Source organism: Ochotona princeps, chromosome 21 (assembly GCF_030435755.1).
Source record: "Ochotona princeps isolate mOchPri1 chromosome 21, mOchPri1.hap1, whole genome shotgun sequence".
NCBI lineage: Eukaryota > Metazoa > Chordata > Mammalia > Lagomorpha > Ochotonidae > Ochotona > Ochotona princeps.
Window position 1 is genome coordinate 24,329,134 of NC_080852.1, and position 27,667 is coordinate 24,356,800.

The 27,667-nt window shown below is 49.1% G+C and overlaps 2 protein-coding genes across 3 annotated transcripts in view; both read left to right on the forward strand.

The window, feature by feature from the left end:
* The window catches only part of SFMBT1 (Scm like with four mbt domains 1), an 86,056-nt gene extending 69,387 nt beyond the window's left edge, over window positions 1–16,669 (forward strand). For both annotated transcript variants that reach the window (XM_058678533.1, XM_058678534.1), the window contains exons 13-21: window positions 128–170; window positions 2,796–2,860; window positions 5,686–5,825; window positions 7,365–7,474; window positions 8,066–8,241; window positions 13,178–13,356; window positions 13,451–13,696; window positions 15,182–15,310; window positions 15,987–16,669. In XM_058678533.1, the coding sequence (XP_058534516.1) occupies window positions 128–170; window positions 2,796–2,860; window positions 5,686–5,825; window positions 7,365–7,474; window positions 8,066–8,241; window positions 13,178–13,356; window positions 13,451–13,696; window positions 15,182–15,310; window positions 15,987–16,127 (1,229 nt within the window). In that variant the 3' untranslated portion in view covers window positions 16,128–16,669. The remainder of the gene's footprint in view (window positions 1–127; window positions 171–2,795; window positions 2,861–5,685; window positions 5,826–7,364; window positions 7,475–8,065; window positions 8,242–13,177; window positions 13,357–13,450; window positions 13,697–15,181; window positions 15,311–15,986) is intronic.
* A 9,111-nt stretch (window positions 16,670–25,780) lies between these two features.
* Window positions 25,781–27,667, forward strand: part of STIMATE (STIM activating enhancer) — a 30,993-nt gene continuing 29,106 nt past the window's right edge. The window contains exon 1 of the mRNA XM_004581786.3: window positions 25,781–26,077. Within this exon, the coding sequence (XP_004581843.3) occupies window positions 25,918–26,077 (160 nt within the window). The 5' untranslated portion in view covers window positions 25,781–25,917. The remainder of the gene's footprint in view (window positions 26,078–27,667) is intronic.

Below are 27,667 nucleotides of genomic sequence, written 5' to 3' on the forward strand. Positions count from 1 at the left end.
TTCTAATACTTTGAGAATTGTGTGTATGTGAAATTAGGGTTTAAATATGCTAATGTAAGCTTAATATATATCTGAACTTTTCCTTTTTTATTTTCTTGACATTTATATTTCTGTTTCCTTCTTACAGTACATAAACAGAGGAAAATTGCAGTGGTTCAACCAGAAAAACAGTAAGTTTGTATGAACAATTGTTATTTGAATATTACAATTTCTAGAAAAAGAAATAGCTGTTTCAAAGAACATATCTCCTTATAGGTGATTTCTCAGATGAAGGTCTGATCTTTTTTTTTGACAGTATTTACATAGTTAATTAGGGCACAAAGGTTCAAGGGTTACAGGAAAGTGGTAAAGACTATTATTTCCACATTGTTTTTGTCATGTATCTGGGGTAAAGGGGGAGGTAAAGGGAGAAGCCCCGCCCAGTCTCCCACCCATCCCAGGCCCCCAACGAGGGTCTTGCTGAAGTGGTTTTGATAGTTCAATAGTTATGAATTACTGCCAATCTCGCCATTCCAGGCACGATGAGGTCGCTGAAGAATCCGCTGATTGACATAGTCCATCTTAGAGCCTCCATTTGCCCAGTTTTTCACTGCCAACATATGGCTGGGGTAGTTGACTGACTTGTTCTGTCCTCTGTCTTTTCATGGTTAGGGTTCTGAGTCCGGCAGTTTGATGAAGGTCTGATCTTTTAATTCAGCTTTTGGTCACTTCTATACTTCTTGTTACAGTGTGTCTATGTCTATGTATACCTTCTAGAGTGCATTGTGTAGGAGGTTGAGTGCATCTGGAGGGGCTCCCCAAAATTGAATTGTCTTTGGTGTTTAAAGCATGAAGGCATTTGGATAAAAGAAAGAAGGAGTCCCATTGCTGACTTTCTTGCTACAGAAAGACAAAAATGGTAAATCATCAGGAGATCTGTTTCTGTAGGGAAAAAGATGAGATAGAAGACTGGATTCTAAAGGGCAAGACCCTGAGCTGGCGCTTGCCCACCAAAACACCATTTCACCACACGTCACACACAGCTTTTGAGAAGCAGTTCATTAGTGGTCCCTGCGGAATTTACAAATCCAGAGGTTTCTGTGTGTTTTTAGATGCTAGATTTGAGTGTTAAATTACTGTGCTTGGACAGCCATCCTGAAAATACCATGGACCGGGCAGTGCAAGCCACAGGAGTTTATTCTCTCACATTCTTGAGCTGCAAGTCTGAGATCCAGGAGCTGTTGGTCCACTTCTCTTTGTGGATCGTAGATGGCAGTCTGACTGGGCCTTCACATGGTAAAATCTCGATTAGGGCCAGTTTTGTTTTTTTTTAAGATTTATTTATTTTTTATAGGAAAGGCAGATGTACAGAGAGGAAGATCTTCCGTCCGATGGTTCACTCCCCAAGTGACTGCAGCAGCTGTAGCTGAGCTGATCTGAAGCCAGTAGCCAAGAGCTTCCTCCAGGTCTCCCACACGGGCCCAGGGTCCCAAATCTTTGGGCTGTATTCCACTGCTTTGCCAGGCCACAAGCAGGTAGCTGGATGGGAAGTGGGGCCTCCAGGATTAGAACCGACACCCATATGGGATCCCGGCGCATTCAAAGTGAGGACTTTAACCACTATGCTATCGCGCCTGGCCCGGGGCCAGGTTTTTACCGGTAAGATGCTAGTTAAGATCCTGTGTCCATCATCAGAGGGCCTGGTTGGCATCCCTGCTCTGCTCCTGAGCCCAGCTTCCTGCAAATTCGACCCTGGGTGGTGGCTGTGCTGGACTTGTTTGCAGACGCCCATGTGGGGAGACCTGGTTTGAGTTCCTGGATTCTGGATAGTTCTAAGCCTAGCCCCTGCTGTTGCAAGTATTTGGGAGTAAATCGGGGATGGGAGCTCATGCTTTCTCCCACTCTGCCTCTTGAAGTTTTCTTTTCTATCCTTTTCTTTTCTTTTCTTTCTTTCAAGATTAATTTTATTTATTGGAGAGGTGTGACAGAGGGAAAGAGTGAGATCTTCTGTCCACTTGTTCACTCCCCCTGTATGCTGTCAGTAGACAGAGCTGAGCCAGGCCAAAGCTAGGAGCCAGAAGCTCCACCTGATCTCCTACATAGGTGGCAGCCACCCAGGCACTTGAGCAGCGATCTGCCTGCCAGGATGCTATGAGTAGCAAGCAGAGGCAGGTTTCAGATCCAGACACTCTTGACAGGAACTGCAAGCTTCCTAAGTATCTCCTAGGACTTGCACAGGTCCTTTCAGATCATGGCTCTACCCACACAACCTCAGTTAATCTAAAACTCTGTCTCCAGATACAGTTCCATTGAGGGTCAGGGCTTCACCATGTGAATGAGGTGGAGAAGCACTGGTTGGCCTGCAGCAAGTTCTTTGACCACCTAGTACACGAGTGATAGGTATATACAATATATAGGTATTGTAGCTGTGTAGGTAATAAAAATGCCAAGTAGAGAGAAGGGCCATTGAGTCTCATTCCCAGCAGACACCAAACAGTGCAAAAACTGATTTTGGATTTTCCCTCAACTTGGACAAACCCAAAGCTTAGGAAGCACTCTGAAACGAGGAATTATTTAGCATTTTCTAGCTATTGATAAAGGCAAAACAAGTCCCTGGATTTTTTTGATAATTTGTCTTTAGTTTTGAAACTGATAGAAATGGAAAAGGAGTGTGATGGAGGAAATATCTTCTTCCATCAACAGGTTTTGCAACCTATCACATGTGCTTTCTGCCTAAATCTAAAGGAGATAAACGCACACCTGACTGCTTGGGAACAGGACTTCTTTCAACTGTCCTCTGTTTTTTTTGGTCACAGAGTGCCATCCTCGCGGGCTGTCCATGAGGGCCTGAAGAGCCAGGAGCTGAACTCTGCAGACTCAGGTACGGGCGTGGGCGGCCTCACAGAGGGGAGGCTGCCCTCAGCCTCCCTGGGCAGCTATGTGCGTTCCAGCACAGTGGGGCACTCACAGGGCATTTGGTGAGTGTCTGGACGTCAAGGCTCCAAGAAGCGTGATCTCTGAGTGGAAGGACAGGCAGCTTCCTGAAGTGCACAGTCCTGTGCTAGGCTCTTGCAGCCACCGCCTTTCCTGTGTCGTTTACATGTAAGGGACGCCTGGCTGGTCACTCCAGTACCTGCTGAGAAGAAAACATTTGCAAGGTAGCACCTTGTGCCTGACTTCAGTGAAGGGCTTTTGGTTTGGATTTTGTCATAGGTCAGGTTCCCTGGGAAACAGTCTGAGCTTGGACATCTGCATGTGTACATTGAGACACATGTGTACATGTGTCTCTCTTCTCCTCCTGGGAGAAGTAGAGACAGCAATGAGCAGAGAGAGAAACTGAATCCTAGTACAGCAGCTGCAGCACAGATGTCTCCACATTCTGCGGGAGCCTTGGAGTTGATGGAGCTGTGCAAAAGGGCCTGACTTGGGCACCTTCTGCCTTCACCTCCTGCTGCAGCCCCACCTCACATAGTTGGGGAAGACTGAGTCAGGTGGCTGTCTTCCCTGATGGCTGTCCCTGGTCAGGACAGTTCTGGAACAGGCTACAGTAGAGAACTTCAAGCTGCCAGTGCTCGCAGTAGCACAGGTTGAAGCGCCCTTATCCTGAAGAGGAGGAGCTTGGCTGGCAAAGTAGATGTCCTCCTGCTGGCCACCATGCTGAGAACACATTCTGCACTAGAGGAGGTGGTCTGTACCTCTGCGTGCCTCGGCAGTGAACACTGCGGATGTTGCCTTTGCTTTCTTTAAAAAACGTTTGTGTATTTGAAAGGTACAGTTAGAGATGAAGAAAGAGAGATTCCATCCCCTGGTTCACTTCCCGTGTGGTCACAATGGTTGAGGCTGGGTCAGACTGAAGGCAGGAGCCAAGAGCTTTCTTCCAGGTATCCCATGTGGGTGCAGGGCCCTACACAGTTGGGCCGTCCTCTGCTGATTTTCCGGCTGCATTAGGAAGAAGCTAGAAGTGGAGCATCTGGGTCTTGATCCAGTACCTGTTATAGGACACCAGCACTGTAGACAGCAACTTAACCCCAGCATTTAGCCGGGAGGAAGAAATTCCATGGTTTCCCACGTGGGTGGCAGAAACCCAAGTACTTGAACTATCACTGGTTGGCTCCCAAAGTGAGCATCAGCAGGAAACTGGGTAGAAACAGAGTAGCCAGACTCCAAGCAAGCACTCTGATGGGATTCAGACAAATGATGGCTTAATCCACAGCACCAGAGCACCATCCCCATCTCCTTTTGTTAATGTTGGGTTGAAAGGCAGGATGTGCCAGTAGAATTTCTCTGCTTTGTATCATAATGAAAATTCCCTACTGTCTTTGAAGCTTCCTATATTCAATAGCTGAAAGGGCAACTACTATGAGGGAATGTAATTTTAAAAAAAAGCACATTAAGTAAAAGTACAGTATTCATACATGATCCTGGCTGGAGAGGAGTTTCTGGGCTTAGATATACACAAAACAGAAGGAACTTAAAGGTGTGGTTACAGCGTACTCCAACTGCTGAGAAATACCAGCGGTGGGAGAGAGCGTGCAGCATGAGAAGCTGCCAACATTTTAGCCTAGTGGTCTTTAGCCACTATAATTTTTTTTTGTAAAGGTTTATTTAATTTATTGAAAAGTCAGATATACAGAGAGAAGGAGAGACAAAGAGGAAGATCTTCTGTACGTTGATTCGCTCCCCAAGTGGCCACAGTGACCGGAGCTGGGTTGATCAGGAGCCAGGAGCTTCTTCCAGGTCTCCCACATGGGTGCAGGGTCCCAAGGTTTTGGACAGTCCTAGACTGCTTTCCCAGGCCACAAGCAAGGAACTGGATGGGAAGCTGAGCAGCCGGGACAGAAACTGGCTCCCACATGGAATCCTGGCACATACAAGGCAAGGACTTAACCGCTAGGCTACTGTACCGAGCCCTTTGCTTAGTATTCCTAAGGAGACAAACTAGATTCCTGGGTAGTCATCAACATCAGTCCTAAGGAATGTTCTGGATAGAATGTTGAATATTGTTATTTTTTTTTTTTTTTTTTTTTTATAAAGATTTATTTTATTTTTATTACAAAGTCAGATATACTGAGAGGAGGAGAGACAGAGAGGAAGTGGAGCTGCCGGGATTAGAACCAGCGGCCATATGGGATCAAGGCGAGGACCTTAGCCACTAGGCCACACCGCCAAGCCCGAATATTGTTATTTTTTAAGGATTTATTTTAAAAGACAAAGTTAAAAGGAGGAGGAGAAGTCTTCCATCCTCTTGGCCCACTGCACAGATGGCTTCTATGGCTACCACTAAACCAGGCTGAAGCCAGGAGCCAAAAGCTTCTTCTGGGTCTGCCATATGGGTACAAGAGCCCAAGCAATTGGATTATTTGGTGCTGCTTTCCCAGGCCATTAGCATGATCCACAAAGTAGATCCTGCACTTCCTGATGTCAGGTGCATAGAGCCTTGCAACAGTTGTGGCACTCACAGGAGCCAGTGGCATGGGATTCGGGGCGTCTTTGATGTTGGCCGAGCCATAACATTGTAAGACAGTGCAAGGTGCATGGGCACTGCCTGAGTGTAAGATGTGTCAATTCATTCTCAGGCAGTGAGTGTGTTGAGCTTCTGTGTGCACAGGTCTGCTGATGAGCATGTGCGGTTTTTCCCCCATGGCACTTCAGCTTTGTATATGTGGCTGCAGGAGTCTGTTGTATTTGTTTCTCCTTCCTTTGCAGTAATGATTAATGGAAAATACTGCTGTCCAAAGATCTACTTCAACCACCGCTGCTTCTCAGGGCCATACCTGAACAAAGGCAGGATTGCTGAGCTTCCTCAGTGTGTGGGGCCTGGAAACTGTGTGCTGGTCCTCAGAGAGGTAAGGTTCTGGCCCGCAGTGCAGCACAAGCTGGGAAACATCAGGCAGTTGCCCAGGCTCACCCGGGCCATGGCTGTGCTCACTCCAGGTATTGTCCTAAACTGTGAACCCTGCTCAGTGAGCCAGTGCCCCTTTACCCTCAGGGGTGCAGTCCATGGTGCCTGCTGTGTGCCTGTGTGTGCAGACCTGTCAAAAGCATGGTTTGTGAATTAGGCACAGTAAGAGATTAATGTAACTAGTAGACCAACAGACTGCTAAGAAGGTTCTAAGGCTGGGGCCTCTCACTGACGTGCCCACACACCTTCCTGAGAGGCAGTGTGATGAAGCCAGGTGACCAGCACTGTGACATAGCACTGGGCTCCTGTAAGGATCATGGGAGAACAAGCTTTGTGAGTCGCCTCTGCTGTCCCTCTGCAAACAGATGGCTGCAGGTGACTGACAGGCAGGTGTGTGTATGCTGTGGTGGGTGGGCTGGACGTAGACAAGAGTCCCACCCTGGGTAGGAGGCGCCGGACTAGCTCACTGTCTCCATACTCAGGTGGCTTGTGACTTAGTACCTAGACGTTCATCCCTGAAATTTGCCACTGAGTGCACGCTGTGTGACTCAAAGGAACTGAAACCCACAGAGTAACACTGCCAGTGGGCTGGTGCCCAGAGAGCCAGGCACAGCCCCTGGGGACTTCTGCCCCCTAGGGGACAAGTGCCCTGGCAGTGCCTCTTTTTTTGTTTTTTGTTTTGTTTTTAATTTTAATTTTATTTTTGATGATGTATACATAGTTGATCAGGGTGTGAAAGATCAAGGGTTAGGGAAAAGTGAGTGTGATTGTTGTTTCCAATTTTTATATTTTTTCATCCTGTTTCCGGGGGAAGGGACAAAGTAAGGGAATGAGACATAATCAGGTTTACCGAGGTTCCCAACCACCCCAGTGCCTGGGGATGGGGAAAGGCCACCTGGTATCCACTCAGGATCCCGGTGTGGTATACACTCTGAGGGTTCTGGCAGCACCTCTTGTCACCTCCACTTCTCTGTCTGGGTAGATAGGTCTTCCGTAGGAGATCCCCCCCAAGGGAATAATGGAGCGTGCTGGTGAGCAGGGGCCACAGCTGACAGGCTGTATGTCACTGGTCTGGGGAACATGATGAAGCTGGGGACCCCAGCCGGTGTCCCATACTTTACCTTCTGACCCTCAGCCTGGCAAGGTAGGCTCTGGCAAAGTGGTGTTTCTGAGGGCACAATACCAACTCTGGTCTCTACCAGGGGCATGTGATGGCTGTAGAAGCTTCCAGAAGTGTATGCTCGAGTAATTTGGGTTTATGGTGCCAACTTTTGTCTGACTTTTCCATTGTGAACATGTAGGATTTTGTCACGCTATTTAAGTGCAAGTGTGGACAGTCATGCGCCCTTCAACATTACTGTTTTGGTGAATGCTTACCAGTTCACAGAACCAGCAGTGTTCTCTGAGACTGGTGGCAATGCAGGGGTCTAATGTCTGCTTCTCTCCTCCCCGACCTCTCTTTTGGCTTTGGAACTGAGCTCAGGTGCTCACCTTACTCATCAACGCAGCCTACAAGCCCAGCCGCGTCCTGCGGGAGCTCCAGCTAGACAAAGACTCTGTGTGGCACGGCTGTGGGGAAGTCCTGAAGGCCAAGTGAGTGCCTTTGGAGTCCTGGGTTTCAGGGAGTGATGCTGAAGGGGATGGTTGGTTTTTATTTTCAATTTTCATTCTGCTCTGGATTGATGGATGTAAAATACACCAAAAAAAAAAAATGCAAAAATGGGACAAGCAGAAGCATACGGCAACATCTTCTCCTGTTACTAATTTCAAGAGAACTATGATTACTTTTTCAAATTACTGTGGAAGTTAAAAAAGTTTCTGCCCTTGTCATGGCGGTGGCAGTTGTAGGATCCCTGCCCCAGCTAAGGGCACACTTAATGGAGGTGACATTCTTTTGGTAACAGTAAAATCACTCTTTGAAAATGTTAACCTACGAACAGGCAGTGGGAGCATTAGTTTGATAACTTATGCTCTGTTTTTCTTTTAAAGTGACCCAACTTTTCACTGTCATTACCTACCAGATCTAATTTAAGTGTAAAATGTAGAACTTCTAAGTTCTGAAACTATAGAAGGACAATAGAGTATTCTATAGAGCACAGATGTTTTTCAAATATATTAATGTTTGGCTTCTCTCTGGGTGATCACTTACCTGGTAAATTTGTCATCTAATGTCTTCCATGGCAGATATAAAGGAAAAAGTTATCGTGCAACTGTGGAAATAGTGAAAACAGCAGACCGCGTGACTGAGTTCTGCCGACAAACCTGTATCAAATTGGAATGCTGTCCTAACCTCTTCGGACCACGGATGGTTCTGGATAAGTGTTCTGAAAACTGTTCTGTGCTCACCAAGACCAAATACAGTGAGTCATGGTTCTCAAATGTGTGAACTATAGCAACTGACTCTACGTTATACATTGGAAATAAGTCTTATAATTTTTATTTTATGTGAAAAGCAGAAAAAGAGAAATACTGATCAGTCTGCATTCTGGTGTTATTCCGCAGATGCCTGTGCTGCTGTGACTAGGCCAGGCCAAAGCCAGGAGTCAGGAACCCCAGACCTGTCCATCCGCCCCCACCCCACCCAGGTGGTAGGGCCCAGGCATTTTGGCCATTAGTGCTGGCTCCTGGGATATGCATTAACAGGCAACTGGAGTGGAAAACAGAGTGGGACTGGAACCCAGGCACTTTGATATGGGATCTGGATGTCTCAAGCAATCATTAGCTATTATGTTAAATGCCTACCCCAGATCTTATATTGCTAAAGGATTCTTTTTTCTTTTAAAAGGATTGTTTATTTATATAAAAGGCAGCATTACACAGGCACAGTGCAGTAGCTTAGCAGCTAAAGTCCTCGCCCTGCACGCACTGGGATCCCATATTGACTCTGGTTCTGATCCTGGTGGCCCTGCTTCCCATCCAGCTCCCTGTTTGCGACTTGGGAAAGCAGTAGAGTATGGCCCAAGGCCATGGGACCCTGCACCCATGTGGGAGACCTGGAAGAAGATCCTGGCTCCTGGCTTCAGATTGACACAGATCCAGCCATTGCTGGGGAATGAAGATCTTCCTGTCTCTCCTCCTCTCTGTATGTCTTACTTTAAAAATAAATAAATAAATAAATCTTAAAAAAAAAAAAAAAAAGAAAGCAGAGTTACAGAGAAAAAGAGAGGAAGAGACAGAGAGATATACCTTCCATCTACTGCTTCACTTCCCAAATGACCCCAATAGCCAGGGGTGGCCCAGGTTGAATCCAGGAGCTTCTCCCAGATCTCCCACATGAATCTAGGGGCCTAAGCACTTGGTCCATCCTCTGCTGCTTTCCCAGGTGCATTAGCAGGGAGCTGAGTTGGAAGTGGATGGAGGAACAAGGACTTGAATTGGTACCCATATAGGATGCTTAGTTGTATTGTAGTTGGCATCTTAGCCCACTGTGCTGTGATGCTGGTGTAAAAGAATTCTTGAAAATCAGAGTACCACAAAAGAAATAATATGTAACAAAGATCATGTGACCCACAGCATAAAATGTTTGTTTATCTGGCCCCTGTAGAAAGCTGTGTAAATACTAATACAATGCTTGCAGATGAGATGGGTGAATCACTTACCATGTTAGTTGCAATAGCTGATTTATACACACATGCTACACATGATGCCAAGCCAGACACATGGGCAGTAAGTAGTCTGTTGCCCGTCTTGTAGTGTGATTCTCAAGTTGAAATGCTGTTTATGTTTTTCTTTTTTTTTTTTTTTTAAAGATTTTATTGTTATTGGAAAGCCGGATATACAGAGAGGAGGAGAGACAGAGAGGAAGATCTTCCATCCGATGTTTCACTCCCCAAGTGAGCCGCAACGAGCCGGTGCGCGCTGATCCGAAGCCGGGAACCAGGAACCTCTTCTAGGTCTCCCACGCGGGTGCAGGGTCCCAAAGCCTTGGGCCATCCTCGACTGCTTTCCCAGGCCACAAGCAGGGAGCTGGATGGGAAGTGGAGCTGCCGGGATTAGAACCGGCGCCCATATGGGATCCCGGGGTGTTCAAGGCGAGGACTTTAGCCGCTAGGCCACGCCGCTGGGCCCTATTTATGTTTTTCAAGTTTCTTTTTTATTCATTTGAAAGGCAGAGAGGCAGTGCTCGCTGTGTGCTTCCACTATTTCAGCAGTAGAGCACAATTAAAAACCAGAGCTCCTGTCCCCAGTGAGTTGCCATCAGCTTTGGGAAACAGAGAACGAACAAGGGAGCAGGTGAAGAAATGAGAAGCATTGGGGGAGCCAGCAGGGGGCACAAGCACAGCAGAAGGAAGCAGGCCGGGCGGTGAGGACACCCTCGGCAAGGAAGTAGACTGAAGGCATCTGCACAGGCTGGACTGGTGGTAGGGAAGGAAGGCAGGAGCCAGCGCGGGCTGTGGGGAGAGCAGCAGAGATGCCCTGGTGTGAACAGTAGGAAAGGAGCAGGCTGTCTCTGCACTGCATTGACAATGCCTTTCCCTCTCCTGCTCTTCTCCGTCTATGGAACTGGGCGGAGTGGAGTGGGGGAACACAGACTCAGAGGACACTTTTGACAGTGTGGCGTGGTTGAGGCGTCATTTATAGTCCAAACTCCCTAGCCCCTGTGAGTCCTGGAGACGTTTGGAGATTAGTGTGGAAGCAATATTCCTCACCAAGAGCTTGTCCCTGGAATATAGCAACAACTCCCACAGCACAATAATTGAGAGAAGTGTTCAGGTTAGAGCCCATGGTGGTTGCATGACCCTGTGAACACACTGAACACCATCAAGGATAGGGGTTTGCGTGCCAGGGACCTCCCCCACACATGCCGCATTAGAGTACCTGGGTCTGAGTCTCACCTCCATGTGAGAGTCTAGCTTCCTGCTATGTGCACCTTGGGAGATCACAAGTGATGGCTGCCATGGCTGGGTTACTGCCATTCATGAGGAAGCTCCAAACCGAGTTCTAGGCCCCTGGCAGTGGCCTGGCCCAGCCTGGCCATTGTAGATACTAGGGAGTAAACCATTAGGTGAAAGAACCCTGTCTGTCTCTGTCTTGCAGATAAACAAACAGCACAGAGTTATATATTTGAAGATGACTGTGTGTTAGGTTAGCTTCACTGCAAATGAAAAGAAACAAAATACAGTCAAATTAGATGGTGATAGATCATGAACGATTTCCAAAAAATACTGAAAAGTGTACAGTGAAAGTCTTATGAAAGTGCGGATTGGAACTACAGTGAGATCACTACATACCTGCTGTACTGGGAAGAATGAGAGGTGGAAAGTTTGTGTGTTGGCTGAGTTAGGGCAATTGTGTTGTATACATTGCTGGTCAGAGTGAGGTACTGTACATCCATGTGGGAAAACTAGCAGTTTATTCTTAAGTAAGTTGTCCAGCTGCCTGTCATACAACGATTCCACCCCTAGGTATTCATCTAGCTAAATAGAGACAAGCCCAGTAAAAGTCTTGGGAAATGGGGAGGACTGGTGTTGGGGCACAACTTATGACACTGGCATCCCATATTGGAGTGTGGGTTTAAGTCGCAGCTGCTGTGGGTTTGTGGTTTTTGTTGGTGGTGGTGGTGGTTGTTTGGTTTTTGTTTTGCGGTTTTGTTTTTGGTTTTGTTTGTTTGTTTTTGTAAGATTGATCTCTTTATTTGGAAGGCAGAGTTAGAAAGAAAAAGAAATCTCTCTTCAAGGGTTCATATCGCAAATGACCACAATAACCAGGAGCCACGAATTCCATTCAGGTCTCATGGGTTTAGGGCCCACACAGGTGCAGGGTCCCAAGGCTTCGGGCCATCCTCTTCTGCTTTTCCAGGTCGCATTAGCAGGGAGCTGGATAGGAAGCAGAATAACTAGGACTTGAACTGGCACTCATATGGAGTGGTGACATGACCAGCATAGACTTAACACACTGCACCCTAATGCTAGGTGCACCCCCCCACGCCTGCTCTGCTTCTGACTCAGCTTCCTGTTAATATTCACCTTGGGAGGTAATAGGTGTTGACTCAAGTAATTGGATTTCTGCTGCTAACATGGAAAATCTGATTTGAGTTCTTAGCTCCTAATTTTGGCCCAGTTCCTGATGGTCTGGGCATCTAGAGAATGGACTAGTAGACGGAAGATCTCTGTCTTTCTGTTTCTCTTTCCTTTTCAAGTAAATAAAAAAATAAAAATAAAATTGTTTTTAAAAAAAACCTTTACAAGGGCAGCACAGTGGTAGTAGGCTAATCCTCTGCCTACTGTAGCACTGACATCCTGTAATGGGTACTGGTTCAAGTCCAGGATGTTCATCTTTTGATCTGTTCCCTGCTGTTGTCCTGAGAAAGCAGTGAAGGCTTGTCCAAAGCTTTTGTCCCCTGCACCCACATGGGAGACCCAGAGGAGGCTTCAGCCCAGCCCAGCTCTGGCCATTGCATTAAATTTGAGGAGTGAACCAGTAGGTGGGAGGTATCCTCTCTATAACTTTGACATCTGGGCCCAGTGTGATAGCCTAGTGGCTAAAGTCCTCGCCTTGAATGCACTGGGATCCCACATGGGTGCTGATTTGTATCCCAGCTGCTCCACTTCCCTTCCAACTCCCTGCTTGTAGCCTGGGAAAGCTCAAGGATGGCCCAAAGCCTTGGGACCCTGCCCCCATGTAGGAGACCCAGAAAAAGCTCCTGACTGTTGGCCTTGGATCAGCTCAGCTTTGGCTGTCAGGGCCACCTGGGGAGTGAACCAGTGAATGAAGAATCTTTCTCTCTGTATATCTGACTTTCCAATAAAAATAAGTAAGTGTTTAAATAAATAAATAAATAACTTTGAAATCGTTAGTAAAACAAATGTTTAAAAAATAATTAGTTTTGATTTTTTTAATTAAAGCCTTACACAATAATGTAGTTTGCAACTTAATGATAGTCAAAACGTGGGAAAAGGTTCAGTTGTGCAGCAGTAGGAAAAAGTAACAGATTGGTGCATTCGTTCAGTGGTGTGCTGCGTAACAACCTACATACAGGCCACACAACAGCCTGCACAGAGCATGGAGCCCTCGTACCCGAGCCAGCACCTCCCATGGGCTCCAGCCTGTGGAGGTCGGAGTCAGAATCAGGACTGCTTCCAGGAGATGCCTGGGGACTTCCTGGGCAGGAAGGGACAGGGAGAGGCTCATGCAGGTGATGGCGTGTGGTCCGAGACCCGTGTAGGCCACTGTGTGGAATGCATGCCTTAATGAGATGCAGCCACGGCCTGGTTCCCACCCAGCTCCCAGAATCTCTTGCAGTTCAAGCACAGAAGTAACAAAGTTGCTGCATTTGTCCTTGTTGTCTGTATCTAGCACACTATTATGGGAAAAAGAAAAATAAAAGAATCGGAAGGCCACCCGGGGGGCATAGTAACTTAGCTTGTGCCCTGAAGAAAGCCAGTAAGAGAAGAAAGAGGCGGAAAAACGTGTTTGTTCACAAGAAGAAGCGCTGCTCGGCATCTGTGGACAACACCCCAGCAGGCTCTCCCCAGGTACGCCGTGGGCCGGGGCCACTGCTCCGCCACCGGCAGGTGGCTTTGTAGCTTCGTGCCTCCGTGAGTCTTCCTCTCCTTCCCCCTCTTCCAGGGAAGTGGGGGCGAAGATGAGGACGACCCCGATGAAGGGGAGGATGACTCGCTGAGTGATGGCAGCACTTCAGAGCAGCCGGACGAGCTCCAGGAGGAGTCAGAGACATCCGAGAAGAAGTCCTGCTCATCCTCCCCAGCCCAGAGTGAGGTGTCTGCCTCGCTGCCTGCCGACAGACAGGCCCGGCAGAGGGGACTGCGCGCACTCTCCTTCTCTGATGACGAGAACAAACCCCCCTCACCAAAGGTACTGTCTGCCCTCCCTGCCCCATCTCTCTGGCCCCTCTCCAGAGTCTCCCCAGAACCTGCTGTTGGTGGGGCCTGTGTGCAGCGTCAGAGCCTCTCCCGGGTCTTCCTGGACACTGTCCTAGCACAGTGACTTAGGAATGCCGTGCCAAGCTCCAAAGGGAGAGTGGTCCCCAGCGTGCTGTCAAATGAAATACAGCACCGCGCAGGCTGCACTGCTTGCCTGGGCCTGTTGTCTCACACCAGGAAATTGTACGATTTTCCCTGCATGCTTGCTTGCTTGCTTTTAAAGTTTGGCTTGTTTATTTGAAAGGGTAACAGAAAGGAGAGAGAAAGCCAAACATTAAAAGAAAGGAGACAGATCTGAACACTTGCTGGTTCATTCCTCAGATACCCGCAGCAGCTGAGGCAGGTCTAGGATGAGACCTGGAGCCAAGGAACTTTGTCCGGGTCTTCTGTGGGCAATATGAACGCAAGTACTTGGGCCATCATTGGTCACTTTGCAGGTGCGTTAGTAGGAAGCTGGATTGAAAGCAGAGGTGGGACTCACCCCCAGGCATGCCAGGATGGAGAGAGGGTACATGGGCTTCGCAAGCAGCAGCTTAGTTTGCTGTGCTACAGTGCTCACCCTTGAAAGCTGCCTTGTTAATACTTTTTGTCATGTGTGTGCTAAGGAAAGAAATGACTTCTCCTTTCCATTCTTACCGAGCCATTTTGTTTAGTATATTTAACACATACATATATGACCATGTGTGTCTCTGCAGTTCAGTGATTTAGAACTGTTGCTAGTTACTGAAACTATTCCATCAGTGTAAGCCATAAGGGATTTCTCCTGTGAAGATGTTCATCCTGCTCTCATTGGCAGTGCCATCCTGACGTCTCAGCACTCTTCTAGAAACTGAGCTGACAAAGGCCAAGGGACAGAGGGAGGATTTAGAAACTGTCCTCTGGTAAATTGTTGGAATGATTTGTGCTGAAACACTGAGGTAGATTCTTCCCCGTTGGCATTTTGTGTTGTAAATGGTGACACTGTTGTGAGTGTCCATCACACAGGGACTTTTGCTGGGAGACTTGCATCCCCTTGTGCCCTCCGGGGCAAGCCTTGGGTGCTGTGGCGAAGCTGCTGCCTGGGGAGCTCCCACCCCGTAGCAGAGCACCTGCTTTGGGTCCAGCTGCCCAATGGTGCACACACCTGGGGGCAGCAGAAGATGGTGCATGTGCTTGGTTCCCTGCCAGCCACATGGAGACCCGGATGATGCTTCCAGTTGCTAACCTTTGCCTCGCTCAGCTGTGTTTATTGTGGGCTTTCGAAGAGTGAACCAGTGAATGGAGGATTCCTGTCTCTCAGTCCCTGTCTCTCTTGCCTTACAAATAGACGGGGGAAAATGACAAAGCCCACATCCTGTCTGGAAGTCTGTAAACTTGTGCAGACTATGTGAGGAGGACCCCGTACTCACTGTGTGCTTTACTCTTATGGGAACCGAAGGACATACGGCTCGAAGTGGCTGAGCGGCTGCACCTGGACAGCAACCCACTGCAGTGGAGCGTGGCGGACGTGGTACGGTTCATCAGATCCACTGACTGTGCCCCGTTAGCACGGATCTTCCTAGACCAGGTGAGCTCGGCCCTGCCGAGTGGGGCTGAGGACTGGGCAGGAGTGGGCGACAGTTTGTCCTCGGGGTTTCAGGTGGTGTCTCAGTCTGAAGCAAGAGCACTGGTGTTTCCCCTTCAGGAGCGGGAAGACAATTGGAAGTGTGTGTCTAGCGTGTTTCATAGTTGTAGCCCATCAATGTTGCATTCTTGTTTCTCCTGAGAACATCATTCCATCCCCCATAACTGGCTTGAAATAGGTTTGCTCATTGAAAAACACTTGGCCTCTGTGACATGTTGGGTCACCATGGTGCTGGCTGGTTTAAAGGTCCTGTTCATGGAAGTCCAGCAAGTCAGTGCTGTAGTGGAACTGCAGCAAGTTTTGCTGTGACTATGCAGAGGGGCCGCCCTGAGCATCTCTGAAAGGTTCCAGGAAAAAGCATGCAGGCCAAGTTCCTGCTTCTAATTCAGATGCAGCCCTCTCAAAGAAGTCTGCTTGGCCCCGGGGTCCCTCTGATGACTAAAGCCCTGTTGAGCACTGAGCAGCAAGGACCCTTGGTCTTGGTCAGAGTCAATACTCCTGAGGCCCTGGATTGGTGAGGCCAGAGTGGACAGGGCCTCTGCATCCTGTGCCACCCACCCGCCCTCCCTGGGCACCTCCCAGACACCCCCCCACCATAGTGTCTCTTCTGCCTTCACAGGAGATCGACGGGCAGGCTCTGCTGCTCCTCACGCTCCCCACCGTGCAGGAGTGCATGGACTTAAAGCTGGGCCCTGCCATCAAGCTCTGCCATCACATAGAGAGGATCAAGTTTGCGTTTTATGAGCAGTTTGCCAACTGAGGAGGACAACCAAAGCGAGCTGCATCTGTGAAGCACAAATGGGCACGGCCCCAGCCTGCCTCGCTGCGGCCTGCCCTGCACCATGGCCTGCCCTGCTGGCCTGTTCTTCTGGCTTGGGCCCAAGGGGGCCAGCCTGCTCTCTTTGCACTTTCAGGGAAGGAGGACCCACATCGAGGAAGCAAGAACTGTGCCTGGAAGTGGCTCTCCCACCAGTGGCCATGTGCGTGGAGTGGCCTGGGGGACGCACCCGCCCAGGCTGCCAGAGAGCACCTTTTGGCGGGCTTCCTTTTCTTGGTGTCCCTTCCCGTCGGAGGTTGGACGTGTTCTCTGCTTTCTCGCTTGGAAAGAGAGGACGTAGCTTTAAACCGGCGCTGACTTGGACTGTGCCTCAGGCACACCAGTGCCTCCTTGTCCTTGTGTTTTTAAGCTTTTTTAAATTAAAACCGTTCACTTTGGGGATGCCTGTGGCTCTAGGGTTTTGAATGTACGGTCACACTTAAATCCATTTTAAAGTCTATTCTTACGAGTTCCTTTGTTTACTACCTCTGTTGGTGATTGAGCTTACAGCCGTGTATGAAGGGTTGTATAATGCCATTTTATTTAAGCAATGTGAATACACAAGCTATTCACAGAAGTTGGAGGGGAAGGAAAACACTGTTTGCTTCATTCATGCCAAGCGTGACAAGAGCTCTCCACGAGTTCCGGAAGGGACCAAGCAGGGGGTTGGAAGTGGGGGGTTCCTCCCGTGGCGATTCCCATGTTGCCCAGCTAAGGCTGCCTGCATTAGGCAGTGATGCCAGGGCTGCCGGTGTTTGGTTTAATGGCACTCTCTCACCACTCTCTTCCCCTCTCCTCCTCTCTCTCAATTCTCCAGAGGGATGTCTGCAGAGTATGTTTTGTGTTTACTTTGCTCTAGGGTTACTGGTCTGCCCTTTGATTTCCACAAGCCTGTCCTTGGGTGTGCAGCTGCAAAGCCAGGTTCCCCTGCTCCCTGACCATCTCCGGGTCCACAGTGTAGAAGCACAGCGGAGAAAGCTCATTTCTGGGGGTGACACACAGCATAGGGCTTCTGTCCTGGTGTGTCCATGGCTGGGTGAAGGCAGAGAGGTGGTCAGGTACTCAGAAACCACCTTCCCAGGCTACACATTGATGCTGCTCCTTGGCCAAACCTGTCCGCTGGGTGTCTGCTTCTGGCCCACAGCCCTGTATGCTTCTGGGCCAGCCAGCACTAGCAGGAGGGAGCAGGGAGAAGCCCCACCTGTGGCTGCATCTAGTCTGGTGCTGCCCAGGTGGCTGGCCTCCCAGCGGGTTGATTCCCTTCACTGTGCGTTTGCTTATTTATTTATTTATTTGGGCTATCCTGGTCACCTGCAAATTTATAACCCAATCATTTCCCTATCCTGATTTGAAAATGTTTTTAAACTGCAAACTGGGTAAATGCTAAACCATACAAATACAAGGTAACGTTATTACAAGCTTAAGCCGACTGTGATTTTTTTCATTGCCTCCCTTCCCGCATTTTTGTGGATATTGGCAAACACCTGTAGGTCTGGATCATATCACCCTGGGTCATTGGTGAACCCCTATCCCCGGCCCTCTGGCCACATCTGGTACTAACGCATTGGCATTCTGTGTAGGGCGCTACCAGATGCATCTGGAAAGAAGCTCCATCTAACTCGGTGAGTGTGTTGAACTCACTCTGAGGCCCTGGATGTGTGTGTGTGTGTGTGTGTGTGTGTGTGTGTGTGTGTGTGCGCGCGCGCATGCGTGCTGTGCCCAGGTTAGACAAATGTGTGTGCTGCTAAGGAGCACTCAGCAAGAAGCCAGTGGTGGGTGGTGTTGGGAGCACTTGTCTCACTCAGAGCTGTTCCCCAAGAGCTCAGCTGTGGGGGTACCAAGGCACAAAGGGTCCCTTGAGTGAGGGCAGGGGGACAGATTGAATCTTTAGGGTCTCCCGTTATCCCATTTGGGAAAATGAGATGAGTTTCCTGTGAGAGGGGATTTACCAAGTATAATGTCAGCAGTTTTGTGATGCTTGTCTCTGACTTGTTCAGAAACCACAGGACCGAGCACCGTCTCCCATCATAGGTGCAGGCGTGATGCTCAGGTGGAGAGTGAGCAGTGTGGGTGGATAGGGCTGGCAGAGCCATCTAGTCCCGCCCAGCGTTCCCCTGGGGGAAAGCTAACCCAAAGCTGGGCAGAGGGGTGGGGTTTCCTTTACCATTTCTCCCCTTCTGCCCTTGGCCCATGGTTCACTGGACAACTGCATTAAAGAGCTGTGTGTCATACCCACCCCACCTCCACCCCAGTGCCTGCTCCCAGACCCCCGGCCCAGCTGGGGACTTGTCCCACATGTCTCTCTGAGTAAGATTGATCACGACCATTCTCACAAGCTTCTGGGGCTGGGCTGTGAGGACAGCCACTTGCTGTGTCCAGGCACATGTCCACCTGTCCACAGGCTTGGGGACCACCTGAGAGCCCAGCTTCTTGGTGTTTGACAAATGCAGTGTGAGGGAACTACATTTGTCTAGGTTCTACCTGCAGTTGGAGCCTGAACCTGTCTGAGATCAATAAGTTTCTCATGATCAATTTTTTCCTCCTCAATTGACAAAACAGAAACAGGTGAGGGCTGGCACCTGGAACGTTATGGGTGTCGGTTGCTGTCCAGCCTGCTCACTGGTGATCAAGCTCCCTGTTGTTGTCCTGAGAAAAGCAACAGATGATTCAAGTACCTGAGCCGCTGCAGCCACATGGGAGACCAAGAAGCTACTGACTTCTGGCTTTGGTTAGCCAAGCTCTGGCTATTGTGCTTTATTCTGGATAGTGAACCAGAAGATGGAAGATTGATCTCTTTGTCTCTCTGTAGCTGACTTTGGAATAAATAAATCTTGGAAAAAAAGCAAAAACACAGCTGTTGGGCTACATCATCCTTCTGGGTGCTCACAGTTGGCTGCCCAATACCAGTATATCTCTGCCCTGTGCTATCCTGGGGAAGGCCCCTAAGTGCACCTACAGATCTGCCTGTATTTCCAGGGTGAGTATTCGGCCCTGTGTCATTTTGCTTTGTGAACCACTTTCATCTCTTTCATCCAGCAGGGACTGCACCCCCAGGTCCCTTTGCACCCTCGTTGTCTTTCCTTAAGCAGTGCAGGGCAGGATCCATTGACCACCATGTGGGAAAGGTGACCTGCAGGTAAATGCTGATTGATTGGCAATGACGCAAACACAGGGATAATCGTACTGAATTCTCCCATATCATTACTACAGCATAGTTCCTCATCAACAGTCTTAAGTCCATCATCGCAGGCACGGACAATGGCAGAGAGTCCAGCATCCCATTGTGAAGACACATCCAACAATTTCACTGGGAGTCCATTCTCAGTCCAGAAGTAGAGGTACATACCACACTATAAATCACTGCAAGTGAAGAGCCATAAAATAAAAACCAGCAACAGGAAGAAAACCAGAAATTTACAATGCCATGCAGTTAAACAATATGCCACTGGATATGATGGTCTCCATTACACAGTTACAATACATCCCCTTAAAAGAAACTTACAGTGCCATAAAGTTAAATAACATGCTACTGAATGACTAATGTGTTGCTGAAGAAATGAAAAAGGAAATCAAGAACCTTTTTGAAGAAAATTATGTTACTGTATGATCTGAGTCATTAAAGAATTTAATGAGAAAAAGCATGTTTTGACGAAATGAAGCTAAAAACATCAAAATCCATGCGATATAGTTTCCGCTGATCTTAGTTGGTGAAATATATCTCCTGTAGGCAACAAATAGATGGATTTCGTGTTCTTAATCCAGTCTATGACATTTAGTTGATGAGTTTAAGGCATTTACATTCAGGTGATAATTTGTTCTGTCATTTAGTAATGGGTTGTTCATCGGTTTGGTTTTCTGCTATTTTACTGGGATGTTCTTCACATATGCCTTTGATTTTAGTGGATGCTATTCCTTTTCTCTATCAAGAACATCTTTAAGTATTTGCAGGGCAGGTTTGGAAAAGGCATATTCTTTTACATTTCTTTATTGTGGAAGAATTTTATTTCATTTTCAAAGAAAAGGAAAGCTTTGCTGGGTACATTATTCTGGGCTGACAATTTTTTGCTTTTAAAATCTGGAATATGTCGCTGCATTCTCTTCTTGCCTGTAGAATTTCCTGTGAGAGGTTTCTTGTGAGTTTCATTGGCAAGCCTCTATATGTCAGTTGATTTTTTTCACGAGCACATTTAAGGATCTTTTCCTTATGTTCAATTGAAGAGAGCTTGATTATCATGTGTTGAGGTGAAGATTGCTTTTGGTCAACCCTGTTGGGAATTCTGTACCCCTCCTGAATGTTGTTTCCCAATTCTTTCTCCGTATTAAGGAAGTTTTCCTTTATTATTTCATTGCATACACCTTTAATCCCAGTTTCTCTTTATGCGCCTTCTGGGACTCCCATAACTTTTTTTTTTTAAGATTTATTTTTATTGGAAAGCCAGATATACAGAGAGGAGGAGAGACAGAAAGGAAGATCTTCCATCCGATGATTCACTCCCCAAGTGGCCACAACAGCTGGAGCTGAGCCAATCCAAAGCCAGATGGGTGCAGGGTCCCAAGGCTTTGGGCCGTCCTTGACTGCTTTCCTAGGCCACAAGCAGGGAGCTGGATGGGAAAGTGGGGCTGCCGGGATTAGAACTGGAGCCCATATGGGATCCCAGTGCGTGCAAGGTGAGAACTTTAACCACTATGCTATTGTGCCAGGCCCAACTCTCATAATTCTTTTATTTGGCCTTTTAATAGTGTCTTTTTTTTTTTAATTGGAACGGCAGATAAACAGAGAGAAGGAGAAAGGGAGAGGTAAATCCTCCATTCATTGATTCACTCCCTAAGCGGCTGAAACAGCCAGAGCTGAGCCAATCCAAAGCCAGGAGCCTGGAGCCTCTTTTGGGTCTCCCACATGGGTGCTGGGTCCCAAGGCTTTGGACAATCCTTGACTGCTTTCCCAGGCCACAAGCAGGGAGCTGGATAGGAAGCAGGGCTGCCGGGATTAGAACCAGAGCCTATAGGGGATCCTGGTGCATGCAAGGCAAGGACTTTAGCTGGTAGGCTACCATGCCAGGCCCCTTAATATTGTCTCTTAATTCTTGAATATTTTTTAGCTTGACCCAGCTCTGCTTCCAGCTTTTTGTTTGTTTCTCCCGTGACAGGAAATATCTTCCAATTCTGAAATTCTTTCTTCTGCTTCCTTCATTCTATTTTGGTGACTCCCATTATACTTTTAATTTGCTCCACTGTATTCTTAATTTCTAATATATCAACTTTCATTTGATTCATTTCTTGTGTGACATATTCCTTAAATTCTTTGAACTCCTGTATTACATGCTTCTCGTGAATAGGAAGCTTTATAACAAGTGTTTTGAATTCTGTATCCCCCATTTTCTTTTTTTTTTATTCAAACATAGAATGTTTTAATCTCACAGAATTTACTTCTAAAGGCCCAAAATAGGAAATTTATTCACAGAATTCACAACTTTTCAAATGTCAGAGTAAAGCAGTACATGACCAAAATACCAATGAATGGAGAAAATACTTGACTGTATTCACTATCCACCTTTCATTAAATCTTATTTTAATAAAATAGGCTTAAAGTATACAGTCATAATACTACTACATGAAGAAATGTATAGCTTTAAATACATATGGGAAACATGTAACTATGCTAATAGGACTAAATAAAGAAGTAGCAGATACATAATATGCAAAATTATAATTTTTTGTGTATGATATCTTACATATTTTGAATTTTTGGGAAATCACCAGAATCCCCCATTTTCTTGATGTAATTTCTCAGTTAACTCTGAGGTTGGCAAAGGCTTTTGCTCCTTTGCAGGGAAGTCTTCAATAATATTCATTGTGCCTTTGTTTCTTCTTTTGCTCTTGTCATTGTACTTCTGGTTGTCAGATTCTTCTCCTTGGGGCAGGTTTCAAAGCGGTGTCACCCACAGGTCTACAGTTAGATTTTACTTATTGTGGTTGGTGCACGGTTCTTTGTTTGCAGTCATGTATGCCACTACCTCCAGTGAGTGTCAGATCTAGGCTCTTTAGACTTCTGCCATGGTCTGCATAGCCCAGCTCCTGGCTCGGCACTCCGCCTCTTGTGACCCCATGCTATTGTTGCATTGTTGTCTGTGCTATGTTTCTCCTAGTTTCGGTTCACCCAGTTCCCAGGATGATAGTGCATGCACAACTCACTGTTGTCCTTGCAGTGTCAAAGCCTTTGCCACACCATACAAAATGATGCCTGACATGAAACTTACGGAGTTCTTGATCTGCTGGCCATTAGGTCTGGGGGCTACCCAGACCTGTTTTGGGTGGAACCTGAAGGATGCCATGTTGTTACAATTCACTGAACCTGAAATGAATTTGCTCCCAGCTTAGTGCACGCGCAATACTATCCCATAGCCATTGCCTCCCTACACAAGATGTCGCCTGATTTGGCACTACTGGGGGTTGGGCTGTGAAATCCAACCTGTTAGAGCACCACCTGTTTGGGATAGGCTACTCTTTCTCTGCTCCTAGTCAAATCAAACAAGCCATCAGGACAGGCAGCTCTTTGTCTGGGATTCCCCTTCCCGTCTGGTTGCTGGTAGAGTTCTGGCTGCCAGTGGAGTTCAGATCACCACTTGTTGAATGCCTCTGGCATATTGGGTCACTGCAGCATCACACTGTTGTCTCTGCTGCTTTTCTGTGTCCATCAGTCTCCAGGTGCTACCAGTCTATCCTCTATTTGTTGGTATGTACCCTCTATGCTTCACCTTGGCTAATGTTTCTCCATCTGTTTAAACGTGTCTTCACCTTATTCTGCCATCTTGACTTTCCCAGTGAGTGTGGTTCTAAGCCCACATGCTTGGGGAACCTTGCTCAGTACCTGTCCCGGGCCATAGGTGGCTGTGCTGTGCTGCTGAGGGCACTGGGTGACAACTGCATGGCCGATGAGTTTCCAGTACAATATTTTCACCAGAACCAACAGAACCCAGCAGAAGGTGGCGGGGAGGGGGGGCGGAATCGAGAAACAGGCCTAAAAGCCCACCTGCTTAATGCCTATTCTCACAACACACCAAATCTGTTTACCCTCATGCTATGGCCTATCCCTGAAGGACTGTTCTGGAAGGGAAGCAAGCTGCAACCTTGCCAGTTGTGCTGTGTGCACCTGCACCACAGGAAACCAGGTCTGTGCTGTTTCTAACACTCACTGGTGACCAGTGGCACCACTACTGCTAATGGGGATGCCTGTTCTAAGGGAGGATGGAAACTCAATACAGTCATGTAATGTGGCTTGGCAGGGAAAAGGGGTGCTTGAAAAAAAGCTGTTGAAGGGGCAAGAGTGGGCCTTAGGAGCAAATCAAGTCATAGCAGATGGCTACAAGTTGTAGGCAAAGTCGGAGCTGGACAACAAGAGTCTCTGGGGGGACTTAGTTTATTTCTCTCGGGATTTCAAGGGTTCGTTTCTTTTCCCCTTCCACTATCCTCCTCTGGCTGAATATTCTCTGATGACAACCAGACCTCTTCCTAGTGCCAATTTGTTGGAAATGATGCACTTTGTTGAATGTTTTGCCTTTTTGTTGTTTCAAGCTGCTTGCTTGGACAAATGAAATACTTGCTGCATTGTGTCCTTCCTGCTTACTGGTGTCCTGTTGTTGATAGTGAACGCTTGAGGTGAAATGGGCACAGGAAAAGCCATCAGAATAACTTCAAGCGTGATGCATCATTGGAAAGGATTAATGGGGAGCGATTTTGGATGAAGAATCTGCTTAGTTTTTTGGTAAACTGAGATCGTCTGCAGGCTTGTCTGGTACAGGATGGCTTTTTAAAGGGGTTATAAGAGCAAGGGGACAGGTGCTGAACTGCATCCTGCTTTGTGCCTGCTAACTTGCAGGAAGGCGGACGGTCAACTCCAAATGTGGTTTTTGAAAGCAGTGTCTTCCTACTGACCTCAGTTCTAGAAGCCAGCTCTCTTCCCTGCCACCTCACCCCTCCCCCTCTGGAAAATTCCAGCAAGTGAGAAGAGCAGACTTTTCCCATGGCAACTTTGCTCCTGGCAGTTGGATGGGGCTGACCTGACTCCTTCTCCTTCAAACTTTCAGGAATTGTCACAGCAGTGCTTTGCTATTACAGACCTGGGGATATGAGCCTTCGATGCCCTTCTCTCTGAGCTGTGTCTAGCGGTCTCCTCATGCCCAGCCCTAGTCTCCATGGCTTGAAGGCACACCACACTGTGTGGTTTCCTCCGAACATGTTCTGTGAACTGTGGACGCCCTCCTGATGTCGACACACACACACCCCAGTCTCTTACAGACATTCCCACAACTCAGATTCTCCTCTACGCAGTTATTTTCTGAACCTGATTCTCTGTGTTGGTCCCGGTCAAAGCTTGGGGAGTTTTTATATTCTGTACATTAAAATTCAATTTAAAGGCATCTTGTGGCCTAGTCTCTTAGGCCAGAACACTCCCGGCATTTGAGAGTAAAGAAACAAAGATGTTTCTGCCCTTGGAGAGTTTCACACTCCACCTGAAGGGAGATGCATGTCCAGCCACCTCACACAGCACTCCACAAAGTTCTGGCAGAACAGCGCCACAAGAGGGAATGTGCGAGCAGGGGAGAAGAGTCACACCGAGGCAGCCAGGACTCAGAGAGGGCCCAGCCTCAGGACCTGCACAATTACTGCTTTGCATAATCAGGCAGCTGATGGGTAGCACAGAGCCTTAGGTTGGAATTTCTTGGGGGTTATTTTAGTGGGAACGTTCTCCCCAGAGACAACTGGGTCCTACTGCGTGGAGCCCTCACAGGCGGTGTCCGAGGGAAGCTGGTGGAGCTCTGGGAGGATGGGAGTTCAAAGCTGCAGGGCAGGTGAGAAAACAGCGTGAGGGTTTGCATGCAGGGCGATGCTGGAGCCCAATCCGTTCCAGCAGTTCGGCTTTCTGCGCTTTGGGTTCCAAGCGTAGGTGTCTCCCAAGCGAACAAGGCGGGGACACGCGCACACCCATCTTCCAGGGGTCCACCTGAGGGGTGTCTAAACGGAAGCGCTGGGGTTGAATTCACCTTGCAGGTAGAGGACTGGGCGAGGGACAGCTGGAGAGAATCGGCCGGGGACTTTGATGATTGAATTTAAGATGAGCCTTGGGCTTGCAGAAGTCGAAGGATGACAAACATCCGGTCTGAAAGGAAGGCGCCCGTGTGCAGTTATGGATTGTCTGGTTCAGTCACCTGTTTGGGAATAATCCAGGTTTCAGACTGTGAGGCTCCAGGCTAGAACTACTGAATAGGAATCTCCGAGGATGAAGCCCAGAAATATTTTTAAATCCTCAAAGGTATGTCAGGAGAGCTGCCTCGGAGGCAAAGTGAGTGGAGCATCCCTTCTCCCTTCCCCGCCCGGGCTTGGGAACCCCGACTTGGAACTCTGGGGGGTCCTCCCACCCGCCGCGCTGCCCCAGCTCACCTGGCCCGCCTCACCTGCGCGGCCGGGACCCCCTCGGGCCCCGCACCGGAGCCCCGGCCCCTGGGAGGCGGGGGAGACTCGGAGCGCAGGGACCCGCCTCTCCGCGCCGCGCAGGGCCAATCGTGCGCTGCGATCTCAGACGTCGGGTGACGCGCCGCGCTGAGGCGGCAGCGGGCGGAGGTCCCGGCTCCCCGGCTCGGGCTCCCGCGGCTGCGGGCTCGGCGACGCGGCCCCGGGGCAGGCAGCGAGGCCGGGGCGGGCCGTGGCGCCCCGCGCCCCTCCCGCCAGGCCCGCCATGCAGGGCCCTTTCGCGAACGCGAGCCGCGGGGTGCCGGGCGGGCCGCCCTCCACCGCGGCGGCCGGGGCGGGCCGCTGCGAGAGCGGCGCGCTCATGCACAGTTTCGGCATCTTCCTGCAGGGGCTGCTCGGCGTCGTGGCCTTCAGCACGTTGATGCGTGAGTCTGGGACCCCTCTCGCCCCTTCCTGAGGCCTTGCGCGGAGAGCCTCGGGCCCAGCTCCGCTCCGGGGACCCTCCCGGGCGCAGAGTTAGGGCCTGGGTTCCCTTGCCGTTCGGACAGAGTGGAACCCTCCTCACCCCGCGAGTCCCAGGCTGGGCATTCCCGGGGTGGGGGGCGGCGACCTCCCGGCCCCCAGGTCTCGAGCCCTCCGCACCTTCTCGAGCGGCGTCACCCGGGGTGGTCAGTGTCTCCTCTCCAGCTGTCCGGTCTCTGTGAGGTGCTAGCCTCAGTCGCCCCTCCTACCTGGTAGCGAATTAGGGTGAACTCCTCTCTCCGGCCTGGAGCCACCGTCCTCTCTGGTACATCTCGTGAAAAGCTCTCGGTTAGCGTTCGGAGCCCACTTGTTTTAAGACCTCGGCCAGATGCTGGGCCGTTTTCTGCACCCTCACTCCACAAGGCTTGGCCTTCACACGCTTCTCCTTCCCTGTCTTGTCGACCCCTCACCTGCGCGCTCACACACACACACCCGTGGTCTTTCTACCCGCCCGGGTCATCACCTCCCGTGCCTTTCCTTTTTTCCTTCCCTAGCAGGCCCACCTGTGTCATCTCCACCGCAGCTTTCATAATGAAGTGCGGGCGACCCATTTTGATTATTTGTATCGCAAGTTTCCCTGCTTGACGCAGGTGGCTCAGAGGACTTGGGGAGATCCAGACTCCCTGGTGCTGAGCCACCAGGACCCCTTCTTACAGAGTTGCAGGCAAAGGGGACTCCAGATGGCTTTCTGGAGTGCCAGCAGTCCTGCCATGATGTGGTGGGTTTGTAAGGACTGGTGGCGAGTGATTTTCTTGGCTCACATGCCTCCCCTTACTCAAGTGTGTGTGTTCTGTGGCTTTAAAGCAGTGTCCCTGGGAATGCCTTAGAGAGGAGAAGGAAAGGTTATGACTGTGCAGTGACCGTGTTCACCAAACTTCCTGCAGAAAGTGCGCCCCTGCAGCCCTGGGTGGCCCTGGCAGCTGTGCACCTTGCTGGGCCCAGTACCCGGTGTGTAACCGCTATTCTTGTCTGTCAACGTGGCTTTTCTTTGGGTGAATTCTCCCAGGCTCTAGGTGAGCCTGACTTTGGGGACGATCTTGCAATATGGGCACAACTGTGTATTTTTTGCCATCACCACCATCATCCGGCTGGCTGTCTGCTGGACAAATAGCCACTTGTTCCCACAGCCATCGTTTGTGGCAACTCAGCCATGATAGCTGCCAACATGTGAGTGCGTGTGTGTCCCAAGAGCTTCTGAGAGAACTCCGCCGATCCTCCCCAATGCCGTGGACTCCAGCAGCCAGCCTCTCTCTCTCTCTCTCTCTGAAGGCTGGATTTTTGTTTCCTAACTCAGGATTTCTTAGCCTCGCTTTGGCCCATTGTGGCCCTGAGTGTTTGATGCTTGTGATTCCGAGAGGGAAATGTCTCTGCAAGGGACTCAGCCAAGTGTGCTGAGCTGCCTGTGTCCCAGTGGCCGTGCCGGCCCTGTCAGTCTTGAGGGACGCTCTTGTTAAGCTTCATTGTGAGCACAGATGCCGATCCTGCTGTGGTTG